This window comes from Aquarana catesbeiana, linkage group LG13 (genome assembly GCF_042186555.1).
Source record: "Aquarana catesbeiana isolate 2022-GZ linkage group LG13, ASM4218655v1, whole genome shotgun sequence".
Classification (NCBI taxonomy): Eukaryota; Metazoa; Chordata; class Amphibia; order Anura; family Ranidae; genus Aquarana; species Aquarana catesbeiana.
This window is the reverse complement of record NC_133336.1, coordinates 76,171,269-76,189,835: the sequence shown is the minus strand read 5'-3', so window position 1 is coordinate 76,189,835 and position 18,567 is coordinate 76,171,269. Positions and strand designations below refer to the sequence as shown.

At 42.5% G+C, this 18,567-nt stretch overlaps 1 protein-coding gene across 2 annotated transcripts in view; it reads right to left on the bottom strand.

Annotated features, from left to right (window-relative positions):
• Window positions 1-18,567, bottom strand: part of MGA (MAX dimerization protein MGA) — a 191,213-nt gene that overhangs the window by 88,115 nt on the left and 84,531 nt on the right. For both annotated transcript variants that reach the window (XM_073610788.1, XM_073610787.1), the window contains exons 9-14: window positions 17,994-18,408; window positions 16,803-17,002; window positions 13,098-13,244; window positions 10,445-10,508; window positions 7,784-8,250; window positions 9-255 (exon numbers count right to left, since the gene is read on the bottom strand). In XM_073610788.1, coding sequence (XP_073466889.1) covers window positions 9-255; window positions 7,784-8,250; window positions 10,445-10,508; window positions 13,098-13,244; window positions 16,803-17,002; window positions 17,994-18,408 — 1,540 coding nt within the window. The remainder of the gene's footprint in view (window positions 1-8; window positions 256-7,783; window positions 8,251-10,444; window positions 10,509-13,097; window positions 13,245-16,802; window positions 17,003-17,993; window positions 18,409-18,567) is intronic.

Here is an 18,567-nt window from a genome sequence, read left to right as displayed (position 1 = left end):
ATACATACCAGTCTTACTCTGTGGTGAAGCAACAGTAGTTTTCTGTCCATCTGTGGGGACTTTCGAATTTTCAATTGCTGTAGAAGATTCTGATACAGCATTATTAGCAGCTGCTTTGGCACTGGCTTCTTTAGACAAATAAAGCAGATTAGGTCGCAGTCTATGTGTAATATAAGCTGCAATTCTATTTGCTGGATGAAGTGCTCCCATCTGACCCAACAACAATTTAGCCTGTGGAAATGTTTTTCCATTGACCTATAAAACATTAAACATGGTTTTATTATACAGCACCAACAATGGGTCCCTGGAAATAAGTGATCAACAATGGCTAGACCATAGTCTGTTTGCTCAAGTATTAATGTTTACCTGTCACTATATCAAATTGTTAAACATGCTTAGACTACTTTCACACTGTTAGCGGTAAAGCGCTGCTAATCTTAGTGGCGCTTTACCGATGTAACAGCGGCGCTTTTCGGCCGCTAGCGGGGCTCTTTTAACCCCCGCTAGAGGGCACATAAAGGGTTAAAAGCGCCTGCAAAGTGCTGCTGTCAAAGTGGTGCCCATTGATTCCAATGGCAGGGGCGGTGGAGGAGTGTTGTATACACCACTCCCGCACCGCCCGAAAGATGCTGCTTGCAGGACTTTTTCTAACGTCCTGCAAGCGCACCGCCCCAGTGAGAAAGCACTCTGGCTCTCACACTGGGGCTCCAGGGGAGGTGTTTTGCAGGTGTTTTATAGGCCCTATTTTTAGCCCAAAAGCGCATGAAAAATACCCCAGTGTGAAAGGGGTCTTACAAATGTATACTAGGCACCTCTAGAAAGCTATCAATACCACATATATAATTTAAAGGCCAAATACAAAAAAAATCCCTTGCAGTGGGGCTGTACTTGCACTGCAGGGGTTAATTGCTTGTTTATGTCTAGGGGTACAATAAAAGGAGATATTAACCTGATTGCCCACTCCTCCCCGCAGCTAGACCGGTCCCCCGCAGCCCTAACTCTGGACATGGGGACAATGAGCAACAGTCCACTGCCGGATCCCTGCCGGGGTGTGGAGGATCAAGTAAATCTGTTTCTCCTCCACCCCAGACAAAATTAGCTATTAACCTTTGTAATGTGGGCACAGCCTCACTGCAAGGGATATTTTTCATTCATCTGCCAGGAGTTGGGCTTTAAATGTAGCCCTGAAGCAAGGAGAGGGCAAAGGACTAGTCACTAGTATTGCCTGTGGCCATCCTGCATTTAATCTTTTCCCCATTACTGATTACCACATGCCTTGTTCTGCATGGTGTCCCCGTGGGGAGTTGGCCATCTTAGTGGTGGCAGGAGATGCCTACTCTCTTCTCCAGCAAGAAGAACAGTAAGCATCACAGTAGAGACATCAAATTTCACTCCAAATTTTGTGAGATTAGAAGTCATAAAGTGGCTAAGATTCACCCTGCAGACATACAGCTAGACACACTTGCATACCAGAAAGATCACTGGTATTTTTCAGGAGGAATTTAAGGCAACAACAAAAAAAAAACACATATTTGGCCCCTTTAACACGATTAACCCCCTCGGATCCTCCTGTCCTTTTTTAGGTGGATCCGAGCGGGCCACCCACTCCTATGAGCAGGCAGGTGTTAGCGGAGATGTGTCTGCCGACACCTGTCTGCCATCCGGTCCATGCAGACATATGGCGATATGCCTGCCATCCGTCTTGGTGGATCGGATGAGATCTGATGAAAACGGACATGCTGAGATCTGTGGGGTTCTGACAGGTCTCTCCCCGCTCAGTGAGCAGAGATGGATCTGTCATCCGCTGGCTCATCGGAGATCAACTGCGTAATCTCCCGCTGAGCTGGCGGACTCTGCCCCGTGTGAAAGGGGCCTTAAGGTTACTGTTTAGACTTTCTAGATATTCCCTATAACTATTAGCTTTGAGTTTAGGTTCACATTAAAGCAGAACTTTACCCATCTTGACAAAAAATAATGCTCTTTGGCAAGGAATATACATTCTACATTAATAAGTATGCTACCAAAATTAGTGTGTGCTTTAACCGCTTGTCGAATGATGGAAGGGCGGTGATGCTCTCATACGGCTGCACCGTGTTGCTAGGACATGACGCAACCCTGATCTCTGTAAAGAGCCGCGGCCACGGCTCTTTGTTTACAATCTTTTATTAAAGAAATATACAGGTGGTACAGAAGTATAACACATTGCAATAACAGTATGAAATCTTAGAGTATACATTGCTGACATCCAACTTATAGAAAAATAACCATATAAAAACTCTTGATACAGTCAGTAAACTCAGTATGGAACAGTGTGATGATGTCAGGGACCACCATAATGCAGGAGTAGCGGAAGCAAAAAATCAAAACTGCTTAGTAGCATCAACATGAAAGGGAGGAAACAATATCTTGTGGCTTAAGGGGAGCTATCAATCAGTGTAATGTTCAGACCAAGGGGACCATTTTTTTGTCATAGTAGGGAACAGTATGGTATAGTGTGTGATACATCTTTTCAACTCTATTAATGGCGTCAATGCAGAATTTAACTTATGAGAGAGGTACATATTGAGTTTTCCATTGAAACGTGATCGCCCAGTGGATGACAACACAAATCGTATGGATCAGTCTCAATTGTATAGTGGAAACCTACGGGATTGGGGCGAATAATAGACATTGTGATGGGGTAAGGGACAGTTGAGCATCTGTTATTTTAGAGGTAAATGAATCAAGCTTTCTCCAAATTGGAGCAATGTGTGAGCATTCCCAGAAAAGATGGAGGAATGTGCCTGGTGCATTGCATGCGGGAAAAATGTTGTGGATTTTAACTGGTATCTTGAAGTTGTATGAAGTTTCAGCGCTGCTTCTCTAATGTTACATGACCTTGTACCCTTCTTCAGATTGTCAATACAGTCATTCCAATTCAAGGTACCCTGTTCCAGTGAGCATTCCGAATCCCACTTGACTCTACAGGGGCGGGGGTCAAAAGAGATCTGATTGTTTAAATGAGTATATTGTTCGGAGATGAGACCTTTGCCCCTGAGGTTGTGTAAACAAATCTGTTCATACATAAGTTGTTTGGACGGTATGTCACTTTTAAACTGAGATGTATAGAAATGTTTGATCTGTATATAATGGAATATTTCCTTGTTTGGAATAAGGTATGTGGCTTGGAGGAGCTTGGGATGATGGACCGAATTTGGCGTTATAACTTTTCCAAAGATGGAATGATTGCACTACTAAAGAATTTAGGGGTTGTAAATTGGAGATTGCAACGCCCTTTGACCACAACAAACCAGGTAGAAAATGGGGGTGGATTGAGTCAGATTCAAATTTAACCCAGGGAACCTTGGATCTGAGTATATGCCACTGTGCTAATTGTGTGAACCTGGAGGGCAGATAATAATGCCATAGGTTTGGGGCGCCCAGGCCTCCAGCGGTGGTGGAGGAGTATAGCACCTTCTTAGAAAATCGGGGGGTGGGGGGGGTGGGGAGTGTTGGCCCATATAAAGTCATTTAAATCCTGCTGAAGGGAGAGAACAAATATTTTAGTGATTTTAATGGGAAGAGCTCTGAAAAGATATAACAGTTTGGGTAAAATGGTAATTTTTGCTGCAGTTATTCTGCCCCCCCCCCCAAAAAAAAAAACGGTAAGACTTCCATACTTTTAGGGCTTGTCTAATTTTGGTAATCATAGAGGGGTAGTTTTTAAGAAATAATGTATGTAGGTTTGGAGTAAGGCGAGTCCCCAGATATGATAGAGAGGTTTGAGACCACTGAAAATCAAATGACATTTTAAGTGCTTGAAAACTTGCTTTCGGTATGTTGATGGGCAATCCCTATGGATTTTGTGAGATTAATGGTAAGGCCCGATAGGGTTGAAAATTTGCGGTTACATGTAAACATGGAGATGCCGGTAATCGGCTCTCATCGCCTCACACTGACAGTGTGTGGTGAGGAGAACGGATCAGCGGCACTTCCCCACAGAGAACATCCAGACATATAATCAGGGCACTGATACAGCACCAGCAATCAGTGCCACCCATTAATACCCACCAGTGCCACCCATCAGTGCGGCATATTAGTGCCACCTAATCAGCGCAGCCTATCAGTGTCCACCAGCGCAGCCTATCAGTGTCCACCAGCGCAGCCTATCAGTGTCCACCAGTGAAGGAGAAAAATTACTTACTTATTTACAAAATTTACTGACAGAAACTAAGAAAAACTTTTTTTTCTTCTAAATTTTCGGTCTTTTTTTTTTCTTTCAGTAAAAAATAAAAAACCCAGCAGTGATTAAATACCACCAAAATAAAGCTCTATTTGTGTGAAGAAAATTATAAAAATTTCACATGATTAGTTAAGCATGACCGCGCAAGTGTCAAAGTGTGACAGCGCTGAAAGCTGAAAATTGGCCTGGGAAGCAAGGGGGTGAAAGTGCCCTGTAGGCAAGTGGATAAATTGCCTCCAGTATTGCTCCTGTTTCTTCTTGCTGCAGGCTGCCATTTTGCTGAAGCCCAAAGCCCCTGAGCAGAAGTAAATCATAAAGCAGAATTAAACCCATCGATTTAACAGTTTTAAAAAAGTTACATTCCTGGAATGCCAGGATTGATAACTGTCATATTTGCTTGTTTCCTCAACCAAACTGTCAAACCATCAAATGGCTTGTGTCATAACTGATCATATGTGCCCCACCGAGGCAGTTGCAAATCAAATAGAAGAATCTTCCTTGGCTGTAAAGGATAGGAGGGTTTAATTCCCCTTTAGACCCCTTTCACACTAAGGCAGTTTTCAGGAGTCTAAGCGCTAGAAATAGCCTCTAAAAAGCGCCTGAAACCTGCCTTCCATTCAGTACAATGAGTGCTATCACACTCGGGTGGTGCGCTTGCGAGATGGTAGAAAAAGGCTGTCAGCAGATTGGCCTCTACAAACTCGTCACTAACTAAAATGGAGAACAACTGAGCATGTGCAGAGCCAGAGTCAGTGTATTACTGGATTTTAAAAAGTATAGGCCCTTACTTTCAAAGTTTTACATTCTGTAGCTATACCTGCAAAAGGGGCCAGCCTGAAGTGATCTATCAGGACCTAAAGTGATTGTAAAGGCTCATTTAAAAAAAAAAAAAATAACAAACATGTTATACTTACCTCCTCTGTGCAGTTGGTTTTGCATAAAGCAGCCCGGATCCTCTTCTTCTCGGGTCCCTCTTTGCTGCTCCTAGCCCCTCCCTCCTTCCAGTGCCCCTCAGCCAGCAGCTTGCTACAAGGGGCACCCAACCTGAGTCAGAGCTCCGTGTATCCATTCAGACAAGGAGCCCCGACCTGGCCCAGCTCCTCTCTCCCCTGATTGGCTGACTGGCTTTGACAGCCACGAGAGCCAATGGCACCGCTGCTCTGTCTCAGCCAATCAGGAGGAGAGTATTGGATGGCTGAGGGGATTGTGGTAATCGCTGGAGAGAGAAAGGGCTCAGGTAGGTATATGGGGGGTGCTGGGGAGGCTGCTACACACAGAAGGTTTTTTTATCTTAATGTATAGAATGCATTAAGATAAAAAACATTCTGCCTTTACAACTCCTTTAAATTTTCTGACTAAAGTTCCACTTTAAAGTATCAGTCACTGCATGGCACCTCCAAACCTAAGACACCTGCAGTAAAGCCTATATTAAAGTGGTTCTAAAGGCAGAAGTTTTTTTTTACCTCAATGCCTTCTAGGCATTAAGGTAATAAACCTTCTGCATGCAGCTTCCCCCCAAGCCCCAACTTATACTCACTTGAGCTCCATTTCAATCCAGCCATGTGCATGAGAGCAGCGGCTCTCTCCCTCCTTATTAGCTCAGACACAGCAAGCAAGGAGAGGGCGGGGCTGAGCTGCAGGCTGTGTGTTTAAGAACACACAGAGCCGGTTGTGGCGCGAGCACGCACGAATGTGCCCATAGCTTTAGGTGCATTCAGCGCAGGGGAGGAACCAGGAGCACCAGCGGGGACCTGAGAAGAGAAGGATTGGGGCTGCTCTGTGCAAAACCATTTCACAAAGCAGGCAAGTATGACATGTTTGCTATTTATTAAAAAAAAAATGCTTTCATTACATCCCACAATGCAAGCAACAAGTAGCACTGCAATGAGTGAGTCATTCCCAACATTTAGAAAGCTAGGAATTAGTATATTGCAGACAGCCTTGGATTTCTGGGGGCTAAGTGGGTGCCCATAAAGCTTCTTAATATAAATTTGTAGGTTTTTTTTCAGAAGTTCAATGCACTGAGAGGTTTGTTATTAACATGCGCTGTGCACATACAAGGCAAAGCAACAAGTTCACGTTAATGGCAGCCTGACCAACTGCCTATATTTGCCTTCCTCTCACTACCCAACAATCAGGAGAGAAAAGCAGATGCCCTGTGTAAGCTCCAAAGCACAACCTATCTATACAAAGCTAAGGATACTCTCCCTATAGCCAATCACCAATGCTGCAATATGGAAACGAGTCCCATATTTTTTTTTAAATCCCAGTGACAGAAGCAGGGGAGCAAAGGAGCAGTGAATATTATCTGGCAGGAATACCATTAAAGTGAGCCTGGTGCTTTGCTCTACATGGGAGTATTGGTCTTTTGGGATCTCAGAGTTCTCCAACAAAGGGAGTGGGCACCTGGGAAGCACATAGGGCCACATTACAAGACAGATCACTTCACAGTATTACTTTAAAGTTGATGTAAACCCAATGTCATCCTTTCTAAACTACTGCCATAGGGGTTATCTATAAGGATATACATGCCTCCTGCATGTATCTTTACCTGTCAAATGTCTCCCCTCTTTCTGTTATTAGACCCGAAAAACTGCATATTCTGTGGGTGGGTCTGTTGTCTGGAGCTCGGTGGGTGGAGTCGTGATGTCAGTAGACCACCTCTACACTCCCCTTGTCAATATGCATTTTCTCCTGTGTATTTCTTACACTGAACTTCTGCTATGATCTCTAACATCCAGTGAAAAGACAGGAAAGTAACCACATGACTTCAGCATGCCAAATCATGCTGAGGTGTGGAACAGCCAATCCTTGCAGAGCTGCTGAAGAAAGGAGTGGGAGGGAATTAAAAAATACTGCCTGTGTCTTAGGCTGGTGCACGAGATATGTAAAATCACCTGTCAATCACAGCAAGGGGGAGGATTTGACAAAGTTTTTCTCAGTTTGTCAAGATTTATCTCACTGAACAATAAAAGAGGATTGCTCAGAGATGGATTAACTCCGTGTGGCAAGACTGGGCTCAAATGATAGGAAATCTTATACTCTACAGTATATCAAAAAAAAAAATAAAAAATTTCGGGTTTACATCCACTTTAAACCTCAGGTACATGCACAATACGATTTAATAGCAATAAGGAACAATTTAAGTCTCCTCAGATCACAGCACTAAAGAGAGGAACCAGAGCCATGAGCTATATTATTGGTATGATACTACAAAAATAATCTACCTAAAAAAAAAAAAGTTAGCATTCGCTACGTATAATCATGCTAGTAATAGATCTAAAAATATTAGTAGTCACTCTGTAGACTCATGCTAGTAATAGGTTTAATAAAGTTGGTAGTCCGAAACTTCCAAAAGTAGCCTGATGTTTTCCACCAGTATTTATTCAATACAACTACAATGGTTTCCAACGTATGTGATGCTTGGGCAAAAATGGAAGGATTTTTTTTTTAAAACATATTTATAAATTATTATATTCAGAATCCCAGAAACTGGCTTAGGTAGATGTTAGGGCTTATTATATATATGTAGGTATTGTATGCATTCACATTTTTTCTTACCTGAATGAGCTCCGATTGGTTGAGGGTAGAATTTTTTAATCGAGCAACCAACCTTCCAGCTGGAATGACCTTGGAGTAGAACGGAAGACCTTTCCCTCCATGAGACTTTATTTCATTCTCAGATCTGGTTTCTACGGGTATTTGCTCAGAAAATTTTATCCCTTCCGTCTTCCCCTTTACAGAGGGTGGTTTTGCTGTGATCTGATCGGTTTTCTGGTCTGGAGCCATTGAGATCTTTACATGCGAAGTGGCAGATGATTTGGATGCATCTCCATCCTTATTGTCTGAAGTCAGCTCTATATTAAAGCTGCCTACTCGAAAGGACCTTGGTTCCTTTTTATCAACCTGCTGTGAGACGATATTGAGGATTTTCTTGGGATCCTGTTCCCGGCTGCAGTCTGAGATAATATTGAGTAACTTGGTGGGGTTGCTGCTGTCTGCTTTCTTGTGCCTTTTTTCAGCCACTTCTGAAAATAAATAAATACACAATACATCACTATATACAGTATTAAAAAAAATCCCACATGATCGATCCTTTTCATGGAATCATTTTACACTCTTACTTGAAAATACAGGATGACCTTAAATGCTCTAGTGCAGGGGTCGTCAACCCCCAGGCCGTGGCCTTTCTGCAGCTGGGCCACGGGTGCCCAGCATGAGACACTTGGGTTGGCGGGCAGCATGAAAGAGCCTGGCCGGCGGCATGAGACAGCCAAGCGGTCAGCATATGAGAGCCGGGTGGATGGAAGAAGCGAGTGGGCAAGCAGAGATAATCATCTCTTTCCGCCCCCCACATCACCGCTCTTCCACCCTCACAGCCAGTGTTCTGTCAGCCTCAATGTCGGAGGAGTGGCAGGAAGTAGAGAGATGACATCTCACCGCTCTTCTGCCTTTATTCGGAACCCACCACTGCATAGAGGCCTGCCTCTGTGCTAAATGGACCAGTGCTGCCACCAATGCAGTGGTGGCAGACAGCATGGCAAGTAACATTCCGCATCTGGTGACAGGCAACATGGCAAGTGACTATCCACATCTTGTGGCAGGTGAGGTGGCAAGTGACATGCCGCATCTGGTGACAAGGCAATTGGCATTCCGCATCTGGTGACAGGCAACGTGGCAGGGGAAGTGGCAAGTGACAATCCACATCTGGTGGCAGGCAGCGTGGCAAGTGACATTCTGCATCTGGGGGCAGGCGACAGTGGCAAGTGACACGCTCTCACTGATTCTGCATTATGGGGAGTTAAACTATTTCATTTATTACTACAATGTAATAATAGAAATAAATCACCCTGACACCATATCAAGCATGGTTCTGTGATGATTGAAACACTAACTCCAGCCATTGCCTGTGAAAAATCATTTACCCAGAGTTTCCTCCCACCCCCCGGTCCTTGGCACAATTTTCTGCCACGCAGCAGGTCCTCGGTGCCAAAAAGGTTGGGGACCGCTGCTCTAGAGGACTTCTGCCCTTGTCCCTACCCTTGTGTCCTTTATTAAAAACCCTGCCATCCCACCAGGTTTGGAAGACCCATATGCTTTTAAACACTGGAGTAAACTAGGACTTACCAACATGTATAGTCTGCTTTCATCACAGGGTCTGAAGTGTTCCACAAATAACAGGCAGATCACAAATTGCCTAAAACAGAAGTCTTCTGCTATTTACAAGTGAAGCACTTCATTGCATCCACGATTCCAACCCCCTACCAAAAGGAGTGACCCTGATGTCTTTTGAAAGCCGCTGTCAGATTGAGCCACACTACCCAGGTTTGAACTTTTTCTTGTACTCCCTACTGCTCACAGGCTCCTTGCAGTCTCAACATGCTTACATGAATTATTGGGACTCCAACCCCAAAATGTTTTGGCTTTTGAAACCAATTACTCGATCGCTGGGACCTAGTTCTAAAGCATTATACTCTGGGACATACGTGCTTCTTCGGCTGTTCAGAGCTAGGCACCTATATGCACATATGATTTACTTACCTAATTGTAAAAATGTTGTGAACTCATGTCCACGATTTGCTGAAAACACCATTTAAAGCTGATATCCCAGTGCTCCCTGTTGAAGCGCTGCCTAACTTAAAACTGGACAGGCTCTCCAGATAACTTTGATGAAAACCACAGATTTTTACGCCGACCAAGCAAATTATGGCACATCCTGCCTGTCGAATTCCCACTACCTAGTGGCAGTAAAGAACAAGGTGAACTGGATCTTAAACAATGAGAAACTCATCACTAAACATACTGATACAATGTGTAAGTTTTCACAAAACTTGGGAACCGTGGATTTCACTTACCACCCGATTCTGATCGACACCTACTGGACCTATCGTAATTTTTCATCTGCTACAACAATAGCCTACCTAAGAATTCTGAGGTGCTCCTTCTTACCCCTTCCCTCCCTTTTCTCCCCCCACCTTTAAATTGTTTTATGTTAAAAATACATGCAATTTTCTGGACGATATCATGCTTTATAAGTAGTCTCTTACGGATTCCCTTGAATTGATCAGCCAACTAATTGCCTTTGTATAATGGATCGTAATAATAAGTACAAGTAAAATGTATCTTTTTACATATTTGTATTTAATTCCTTTACCACAAAAAAAAAAAAAGTGAATAAAAAAAATAAAATAATTAAACACACAATAAAATAGGTTTCCCTACCACTATTGTCTCCTGCATTTTCCTTTTCCCGTTCTCTGTACTTGTTTGGTTTATGGCTATTTTCCTGAAACAAAATAACATATTTAAAGATGTATAGCAAATTTAAACTAGTTAAAGAAAGCTAAAATAAAAGTAACCCTGTCACTGGGTTTAGGAAAATGGCACAAAGCAAAACCTTTTAACCACTTGCCGACAGGCTCACACCAATATACGTTGGCAGAATGGCACTCCTGCGCAAACAGACGTACCTGTAAGTCAGTCCGCAAAAGCAGGATAACAGGATGTCCGCCGGATAGCAGGATGTAAACAGAGCATTTCCCTGTTCTGCCTAGTGACATGACAGATCTTCTGTTCCCGGTCATCGGGAACAGTGATCTCTGTCATGTCAGTGGTAGCCCATCCCCCCTATAGTTAGAACACACTGAGGGAACACACTTAACCCCTTGATCGTCCCCTAGTGTTTAACCCCTTCCCTTCTCCAGTGACATTTATACAGAATTCAGTGGCTATTTTTAGCTCTGATCGCTGTATAAATGTCAATGGTCCCAAAATAGTGTCAAAAGTGCCTGATCTGTCCGCCGCAAACTCGATAAAAAAAATAAATAAATCGCAGATTACCGCCATTACTAATAAAAAAAAAAAATTAATAATAAAAATGCCATAAATCTATCCCTTTTTTGTAGATGCTATAACTTTTGCGCAAACCAAATCAATATGCAGCAGATACTGCAATTTTTTTACCAAAAATATGTAGAATACATATCAGCCTAAACTGAGGAAGAAATTAGTTTTTTTTATATATTTTGGGGGATATTTATTATAGCAAAAAGTAAAAAATATTGCTTTTTCTTTCAAAATTGTCAGTCTTTGTTTAGAGCGCAAAAAAAAAAAACCGCACAGGTGTTTTGGTACATCGTCGCACGACCACGCAATTGTCAGTTAAAGCAGCGCAGTGCCGTATCGCAAAAAGTGCTCTGGTCATTAAGGGGGTAAAATCTTCCGGGGCTGAAGAGGTTAAGTGGCCCCACCACCTTCTTCTGATCTGGGTCCTTTTGCAGAGCTAGTCTCTTCACATCTGAAACACTTCTGAAAGATGCCTCGTTCTCTGCTGCAAATTGCGATTTCCTTTGCTGGACCATACGTAGGCATTATAGGAAGGAACCACGGCACAAACAAGGGCATCTGACAATCCTGCACATGAAGGGTCTTCATGTAGCTGTGAGCAGTGCAAAAATTGGAGGTACCGGAAATGGAAAAGGTGAGTAAAAACCCCCTTCTTTGCAGGTCATGCTTTGTGACATTATTTTTAAATACAAGTGGTACAAGATTAACATAGATTTGAAATTAATTGAACTTGCAAGGAACTTTAATTATATGTACACCCCAACCGTGTAAAACACTTCCTTCAGTTTAAGTTAGAAATACAAGGCAAGATGTTTATATTTCTTTTTTTATAAATGATCACATGACCTCTGCATGGGGGGACATGTCAGCAGGAGGAAGAGGAGGATACCTTTTCATACAAGTACATAGTACAACCGACACATATCAGGAATATGAAATGTTGGGGTAACATATACTTTAGCAAGGAGGCAATCTACATCACGCAGAACTACACTGCTTTAAATACATTAAGAGTTTGAGTAAAGTTTAGGAGTGCGTAATTTCAATATGAAGCCAAGATCAAGAACACAGAGAAATGTCGAAATAGCAGAAGTAAGTGTCGGTTCACACAGGGGCGGCACGACTTGCAGGTCGCCTCACCGACTTGCAAAACGACTTCTGTATAGAAGTCAATGCAAGTCGCCTGAAGTCGCCCCAAAAATACTACAGGAACCTTTTTCTAAGTCGGAGCGACTTGTGTCGCTCCTATTAGAATGGTTCCGTAGTACAGAACGGGACGCAACTTGTCAGGCGGCTAGGTCGCCTGACAAGTCGGCCCTGTGTGAAAGGGCACTTAATGTTCAAACCAATCATAGACTATAAAAAAGGGGCAGACTTGATTGACTACTGGGCCTTTTTTCTGCCATTACTTTTCTATGTTTGTAAATAAACTGTTTGGTTACTTGCACAAACACACAGCTAAAAGGACACCCCACCTCACTTCTACTAGTTGAAATTATACCATGTAGATAGTTTGTATGCAGGAACATGTATAGTACAGAGCTAGTGCTGCGCTTTCTTTTTAGTATACACTGCACACACTACAGCCTAGTACACACTATTAGTTTTTTTTTTTTGTTCAACCCAATGGGCTGAACAAAAAAAACCCCAAAAACTTTGGTAGGAGCCGCTGTACTAACTATGTGATGTTAGTACAGGGATCTCCTCCGCTGAGCTATTGTTTTCGGATAGGAGGATCCCCCCCCCACCAGAACTCACCGGTCAGCGCTCTCAGCTATTGGCTGAGAACGCTGGCCGGATGTAGATCCAACCTTTTTCAGTCATGCCCCTTCGACTACTGTCATTCCTCAAGATGCAAATAAAAACAAAAAGGGACCGTAGTGTCCAGTTATTGTAGACCTTCATAACTGCATTTGGTTAGCTACATGTGTACTATGTCATACCTCTTTTGTATTGCTGGAAAGCATTGTAAAAGGTTTGAAATACACTTTACCAGGCACAGCTGGGAAGAGACAAAGAAACAAGATACCTTTCCAGGGGTCTCAGAGTCGGCACAAGGGCCTTGGTCCTTTCTGGCCTTCTCCTCTGTTGCCTTACACTTGTAGACCCTCACTCGTGCGCATGTCATACTATTTAATTGCTGTACAGCTTCAGAATCGAAGTCCTCCAGGCAAACCTGTAGAGTGACAGTAATATTCAACAGCCATAAACAGATTTTTTATCGTAATATAAAAGGAATACCACAGCCTATTTCACACAAAAACAAACATAACTTCTCTGTGGAAAAAAGGGAACAAGTCCCATTCAGCCCATTATTAGTAAGGCAGAGCTTGGACACTTTTCATGCTATAGCTTATTCTACTGGGAGAAACATTAGTGCAGTCTAGTGGTTCTAAAGTCAAAAGTTTTTTTTTTCCTTCTACCTTAATGCATTCTCAGTTATTGTAAAGGTTCTTCTTATTTTTTTTTTTTTTTTTAAATAACAAACATGTTATACTTACCTTCTCTGTGCAAGGGTTTTGCACAGAGCAGCCCTGATCCTTTTCTTCTGGGGTGCCCCGGGTGCGCTCCTGCCTCCTCCTCATCGGGTGCCCCACGGAGAGCTACTTTCCATGGGGGCACCCGTGCGGGCATGCTCACGAGTCCCGCTGCTGCGTCCATTGACACAGACAGCAGGACTTAGCCCCACCCCACCGCTCGTGTCACTGGATTTGATTGACAGCAGCAGGAGCCAATGGCTCCTGCTGCTATCAATCTATCAAATGAGGACAGAGACAGCGGCTGGAACGATCTGGTTCAGATAAGAAAAAGTGGGGCACTGGGGGCAGCTGCAGCATAGGTTTTTCACCTTAATGTATAGAATGCATTAAGGTGAAAAACCTTGAGGGTCTAAAATCCCTTTAAGTTAAAGAACCTTCTGCTAGCCATTTCTTCCCCCTCACTACACCCCCACCTTAAAACACTTACCTGAGTCCTCTGTTGATTCAGCACTGCTCCCGTCTGCAGCAGTGTTGTTCCATTATTCCTACTCTCACAAGACAGATTTAAAGCAACAGGAGCCAGTCAGTCAAACCCTGTGGGGAGGGATCAGGGGGCGTGGCCAAGCCACACTGTATGAGTCTATGTACACACACAGCCCGACTCAGGAGCATGTCTGCAAGTGTGCCTCCACAGCAAACGGCTTGCTATGGTCACATACACAGGTGAGAAGGAGCAGACAGAGCCAGCAGGAGACACCAGAAGAGGTTGTAAGGGGCAACTCTGTGCAAAACCATTGCACAGAGCAGGTACGTAGAAACCTTTTTATCGTAAGGAACAAAAACAGCGTTCAGAACTACTTTAAGCCAAATATAGGTATTTAATAACACATTCATGCTTTAAGAGAATGTATACTTTTTATAATCTTATAAATTTTATATACAGTACTACATGTATTAAATAAACATAATTGTAATTTCTTTAAAATTATTTTTAGTCAGACAAAAAGTAAACCCTAGGGCATTAGTAATGCACATTTTCCACTTGCAGCCAGCTTGCAGTGAGTGAGCAAAAGCGCCAAGTTTTCTGAAAGCTCTCACACACACACACACACTTGAATGTCACTATTCCTTTCCCGCTCTCCAAACAGAGAAATGACTCATAAAAACTTGTGAAACAGAGGTAGCTAGTAATAATGCAGGCAGTCCCAGAGTTATAAACATCCAGCTCATACTTACAAACGAAGGGAGACAACAGGAAGTGAGATGAAATCTACCCCTAGGAAAGGAAATTCTCTCCTGTAAGAGTTGGGCCCCTTTCACACTGGGGCGGTTTACAGGCGTTATTGCGCTAAAAATACTGCCTGCAAACCGCCCCTAAACAGCCTCCGCTGTTTGTTCAGTGTGAAAGCCCGAGGGCTTTCACACTGAAGCGGTGCGCTGGCAGGACAGTAAAAAAAGTCCTGTCAGCCGCATCTTTGGAGCGGTGTGTTCACCGCTCCTAAACCGCTCCTGCCCATTGAAATCAATGGGACAGCGCGGCCATACCGCGGCAATACCGCGGCTATAGCCGCGCTGTACGAGCGGTTTTAACCCTTTTTCGGCCGCCAGCGGGGGTTAAAACCGCACTGCTAGCGGCCGAATACCACCGCAAAAACTACGGTAAAACAGAGCTAAAAATAGCGCTGTTTTACCGCCGACGCCCCCACCGCCCCAGTGTGAAAGGGGCCTAAATATGGGAAAAAGGTGTCTCCACTGAAGCTTTATCACCAATCCTTGTTTCCAGGACAACCCATACAGAAAGTAAAAAGGTAAAATCTTCTGAACAAGAGCACAGACAGCAAAACAAACCTTACAGGGGTGTTAACCCTTCCCTATGCTTTCCAAAAAAAAAGGTATTATTTTTTTGGCTGGAGGTTACACTTAAAAAACGTACCTGTTCTAACTTACATACAAATTCAACTTAAGAACAGACCTACAGAACCTATCTTGTTTGTAACCCAGGGACTGCCTGTACTAGGCTTTTTCATTACAAACATGCATGCACTACAAACCTTGTACTGTGTATTAAATGTTTATATGTAAATGGATGGTGACGTAATCACGCTGGGACTAGGTGGAGCTGTGTATGCAGAGGATTGTATTGTGAAATGCTCGGTTTTTTACTTCTTCAGTGTGAGTGGATTTTTATATGGAAATAAACACTTCTTATTAGCGATTTGCACTATGGTTCTTTCCTCTTGCCTCCTATATGGCTGAGAGCTGCTGGGAGACATGGATTTAGAGTGTACAGCCAGTGGGAGTGGTGCCACTTAGAACACTTAAAAGTGTAAATAGACCTCCTGTAATTAGTGAGGTCCATTCAAGCAGGTGAGAAGTCAACCATAGGTGGGGTGAAGGGCACTGTGGTGATCAGAGGCAATTACTGAAGTCTCTGGTGTATGGAACTGCACTTTTTTACGGACATTGGGGGTTAATTACTAAAGGCAAATCCACTTTGCATTGCAAGTGCACTTGGAAGTAAAGTGGCTGTAGATCCGAGGGGGACATGCAAGGAAAATAAAAAACAGCGTTTTAGCTTGCACATGATTGGATGATAAAATCAGCAGAGCTTCCACTCATTTCAGATCTACCCCTTAAATTTGGAGCGCCTGCACTTCCAAGTGCACTTTTAGTGCAAAGTGGATTTGCCTTTGGTAAATAAACCCCAGTGAATCATTTATTGATGCACTATATATATATATATATATATATATATATATATATATATATATATATATATATATATATATATATATATATATATATATATATATATATATATATATATATATATTTAAAAAGAAAAGATTGACTCAAATAAATTTATTATACATAGATGATTTTTACAATGTTTTCAGATATTTATTTATGCACTATAATTTGAATGCACGTTATTGAAGGAGAACGCTGCACTTTTTTGTGACTATATATATATTCATTGCATTTTGTACAGGTGGTTGGATGCATAGTGGTGCTAGCTGCTTCCTATAGTATATAGCACTGAGAAATAGATGGTTTATACACAGGGATAGAGCAGAAAGCTTTTTCACATTTATTTGTAAATAGGTTCAAAATCAAATAGATCAAAATAATGAAAAAATATATATGTTCATAAAAACTTTAAAAAATACTAAATAAAATTGACCAAAGTAAAATGTATTTCATTTTCTTTTAAAGTATTCTTACAGAACCAATTCTGCATTCAGACTACTTACTGCAGGTCTAGGAGTGTGAAGAGGAGAGGATTTACTTGCAGAGGACTTGCCCCTCTCAGATTTTCTTCTATGGTATGGAGGTTTACCTTCAAATACTTCACCTTTTTCGGGAATACAAAGAGGTTCTGGATCATTATCCACATCAGATCTATTCCAAATGGGAAAAACTTTTGGGGACCAGTTCTTCAAACAGCTGTCAGCTAAGAACCATAAAAAATGAGCAAGTTAAAGAAGAAAACATAGTATCTCCAACTAAAATGTAAAATTCTTATTGCTCACTGTATTCCCACTGGTAAAGACTTGTCCTCATTTCTCGTGGCATGTATAGTTTGGAAAGGGTATGAGGGTTTTTAAAAAAAAAACAAAAAAAAAAAAACAAAAAACAGCTGCATAGTGTGCTGCCCAGTTAGGATACCAGCGCCGGGAACCCGAAGGCTAGTGAAGAACTAGCCTGGGTGAGGATGACACTAGATCCCTGGACAGGTCAGTGTCCTATTAAAAGTCAGAAGTTACAGTATTTGTAGCTGCTGACTTAATTATTTTTTTTTCCCCAGACTGAACTTCCTCTTTAAAAAAGGCATTGTAAAGGTTTTTTTGTTTTTAAACAACAAACATGGTATACATTCCTGCTCTGCGCAATGGTTTTACACAGAACAGACACTATTCTCCTCTTTTCGGGTCCCCCCGCTGGCACTCCTGACTCCTCCCCTCCTCTCCAAGTGCTCCCATAGCAAGCCGCTTGCTATGGGGCACTCCTGCAGGCTCGATCTGGAGCCGGGCTGTGTGTGTCTATTGACATGCACAGTCTGGCTCATGCCCCACCCCATATTCTCTCCTCACAGGCAGTCCAGGAGAGAGAGAGAGAGAGAGAGAGAGAGAGAGAGAGAGAGAGAGAGAGAGAGAGAGAGAGAGAGAGAGAGAGAGAGAGAGAGAGAGAGAGAGAGAGAGAGACGCTGCTCTCAAGCACTGTGTCCGATCGGGCTCAGGCAAGTATTTGGGCGGGGGGGCTAGGAGGAGCTTATTACAGAAGGTAAAAAATAAATGAAAAAAACCCACCACTACTACCTTCTGCCTTTACAACCACTTTAATATAAAATCATATCAACTGAATATAGCACATAGATTTCATTTTTATTCCTTGAATGAATGCTAAATGCAAAATATGCCAGTAACTATTGATAAAACACTTACCAGAATCCCCTAAATCAATCCCAATTGCTTCTACTCCTGGTAAACCTTGCACTGATATACAAGGTTTCTCCATCTCCTCTTGAGATTCGCTGGACTCATCCATCACATCTGTGTGCTTTTCTGGTTGTCCATCATGTTTATCTCCATCATGTTTACCTTCAGTGGAGGAATCCACATCCTCACCAACATTTTGTTTGCATCTGGTTGGTGTAACATTCAGGCCATCTTTTTCATAACACGATTCACCATTTACACAGTCACAACCAAACATACAGGCTTCTTGCTGACAATGAACAGGTTTGCACTTGTCATTATTCAAACTTGAACATATACAACCAAGGCGGCAAAATTCATTTTTGCATGGGGGTGTCCGCTTGCTAATCATTTTGTGGAATGGTTTTCTTTTCAAGAAACCCTTAAGTTGAAAGAAAAAAAAAAAAAATAATTACCATTTTTAAGAAGTTTGCCGACAAGAGTTTACATGCTATGAAAATATTCCTTTTCTGGTTGAGAACAACAGGGTAACAGCCAGATATTTCCTCCTCCCTGTACCTGCCTGACAGTCACCAAGCTT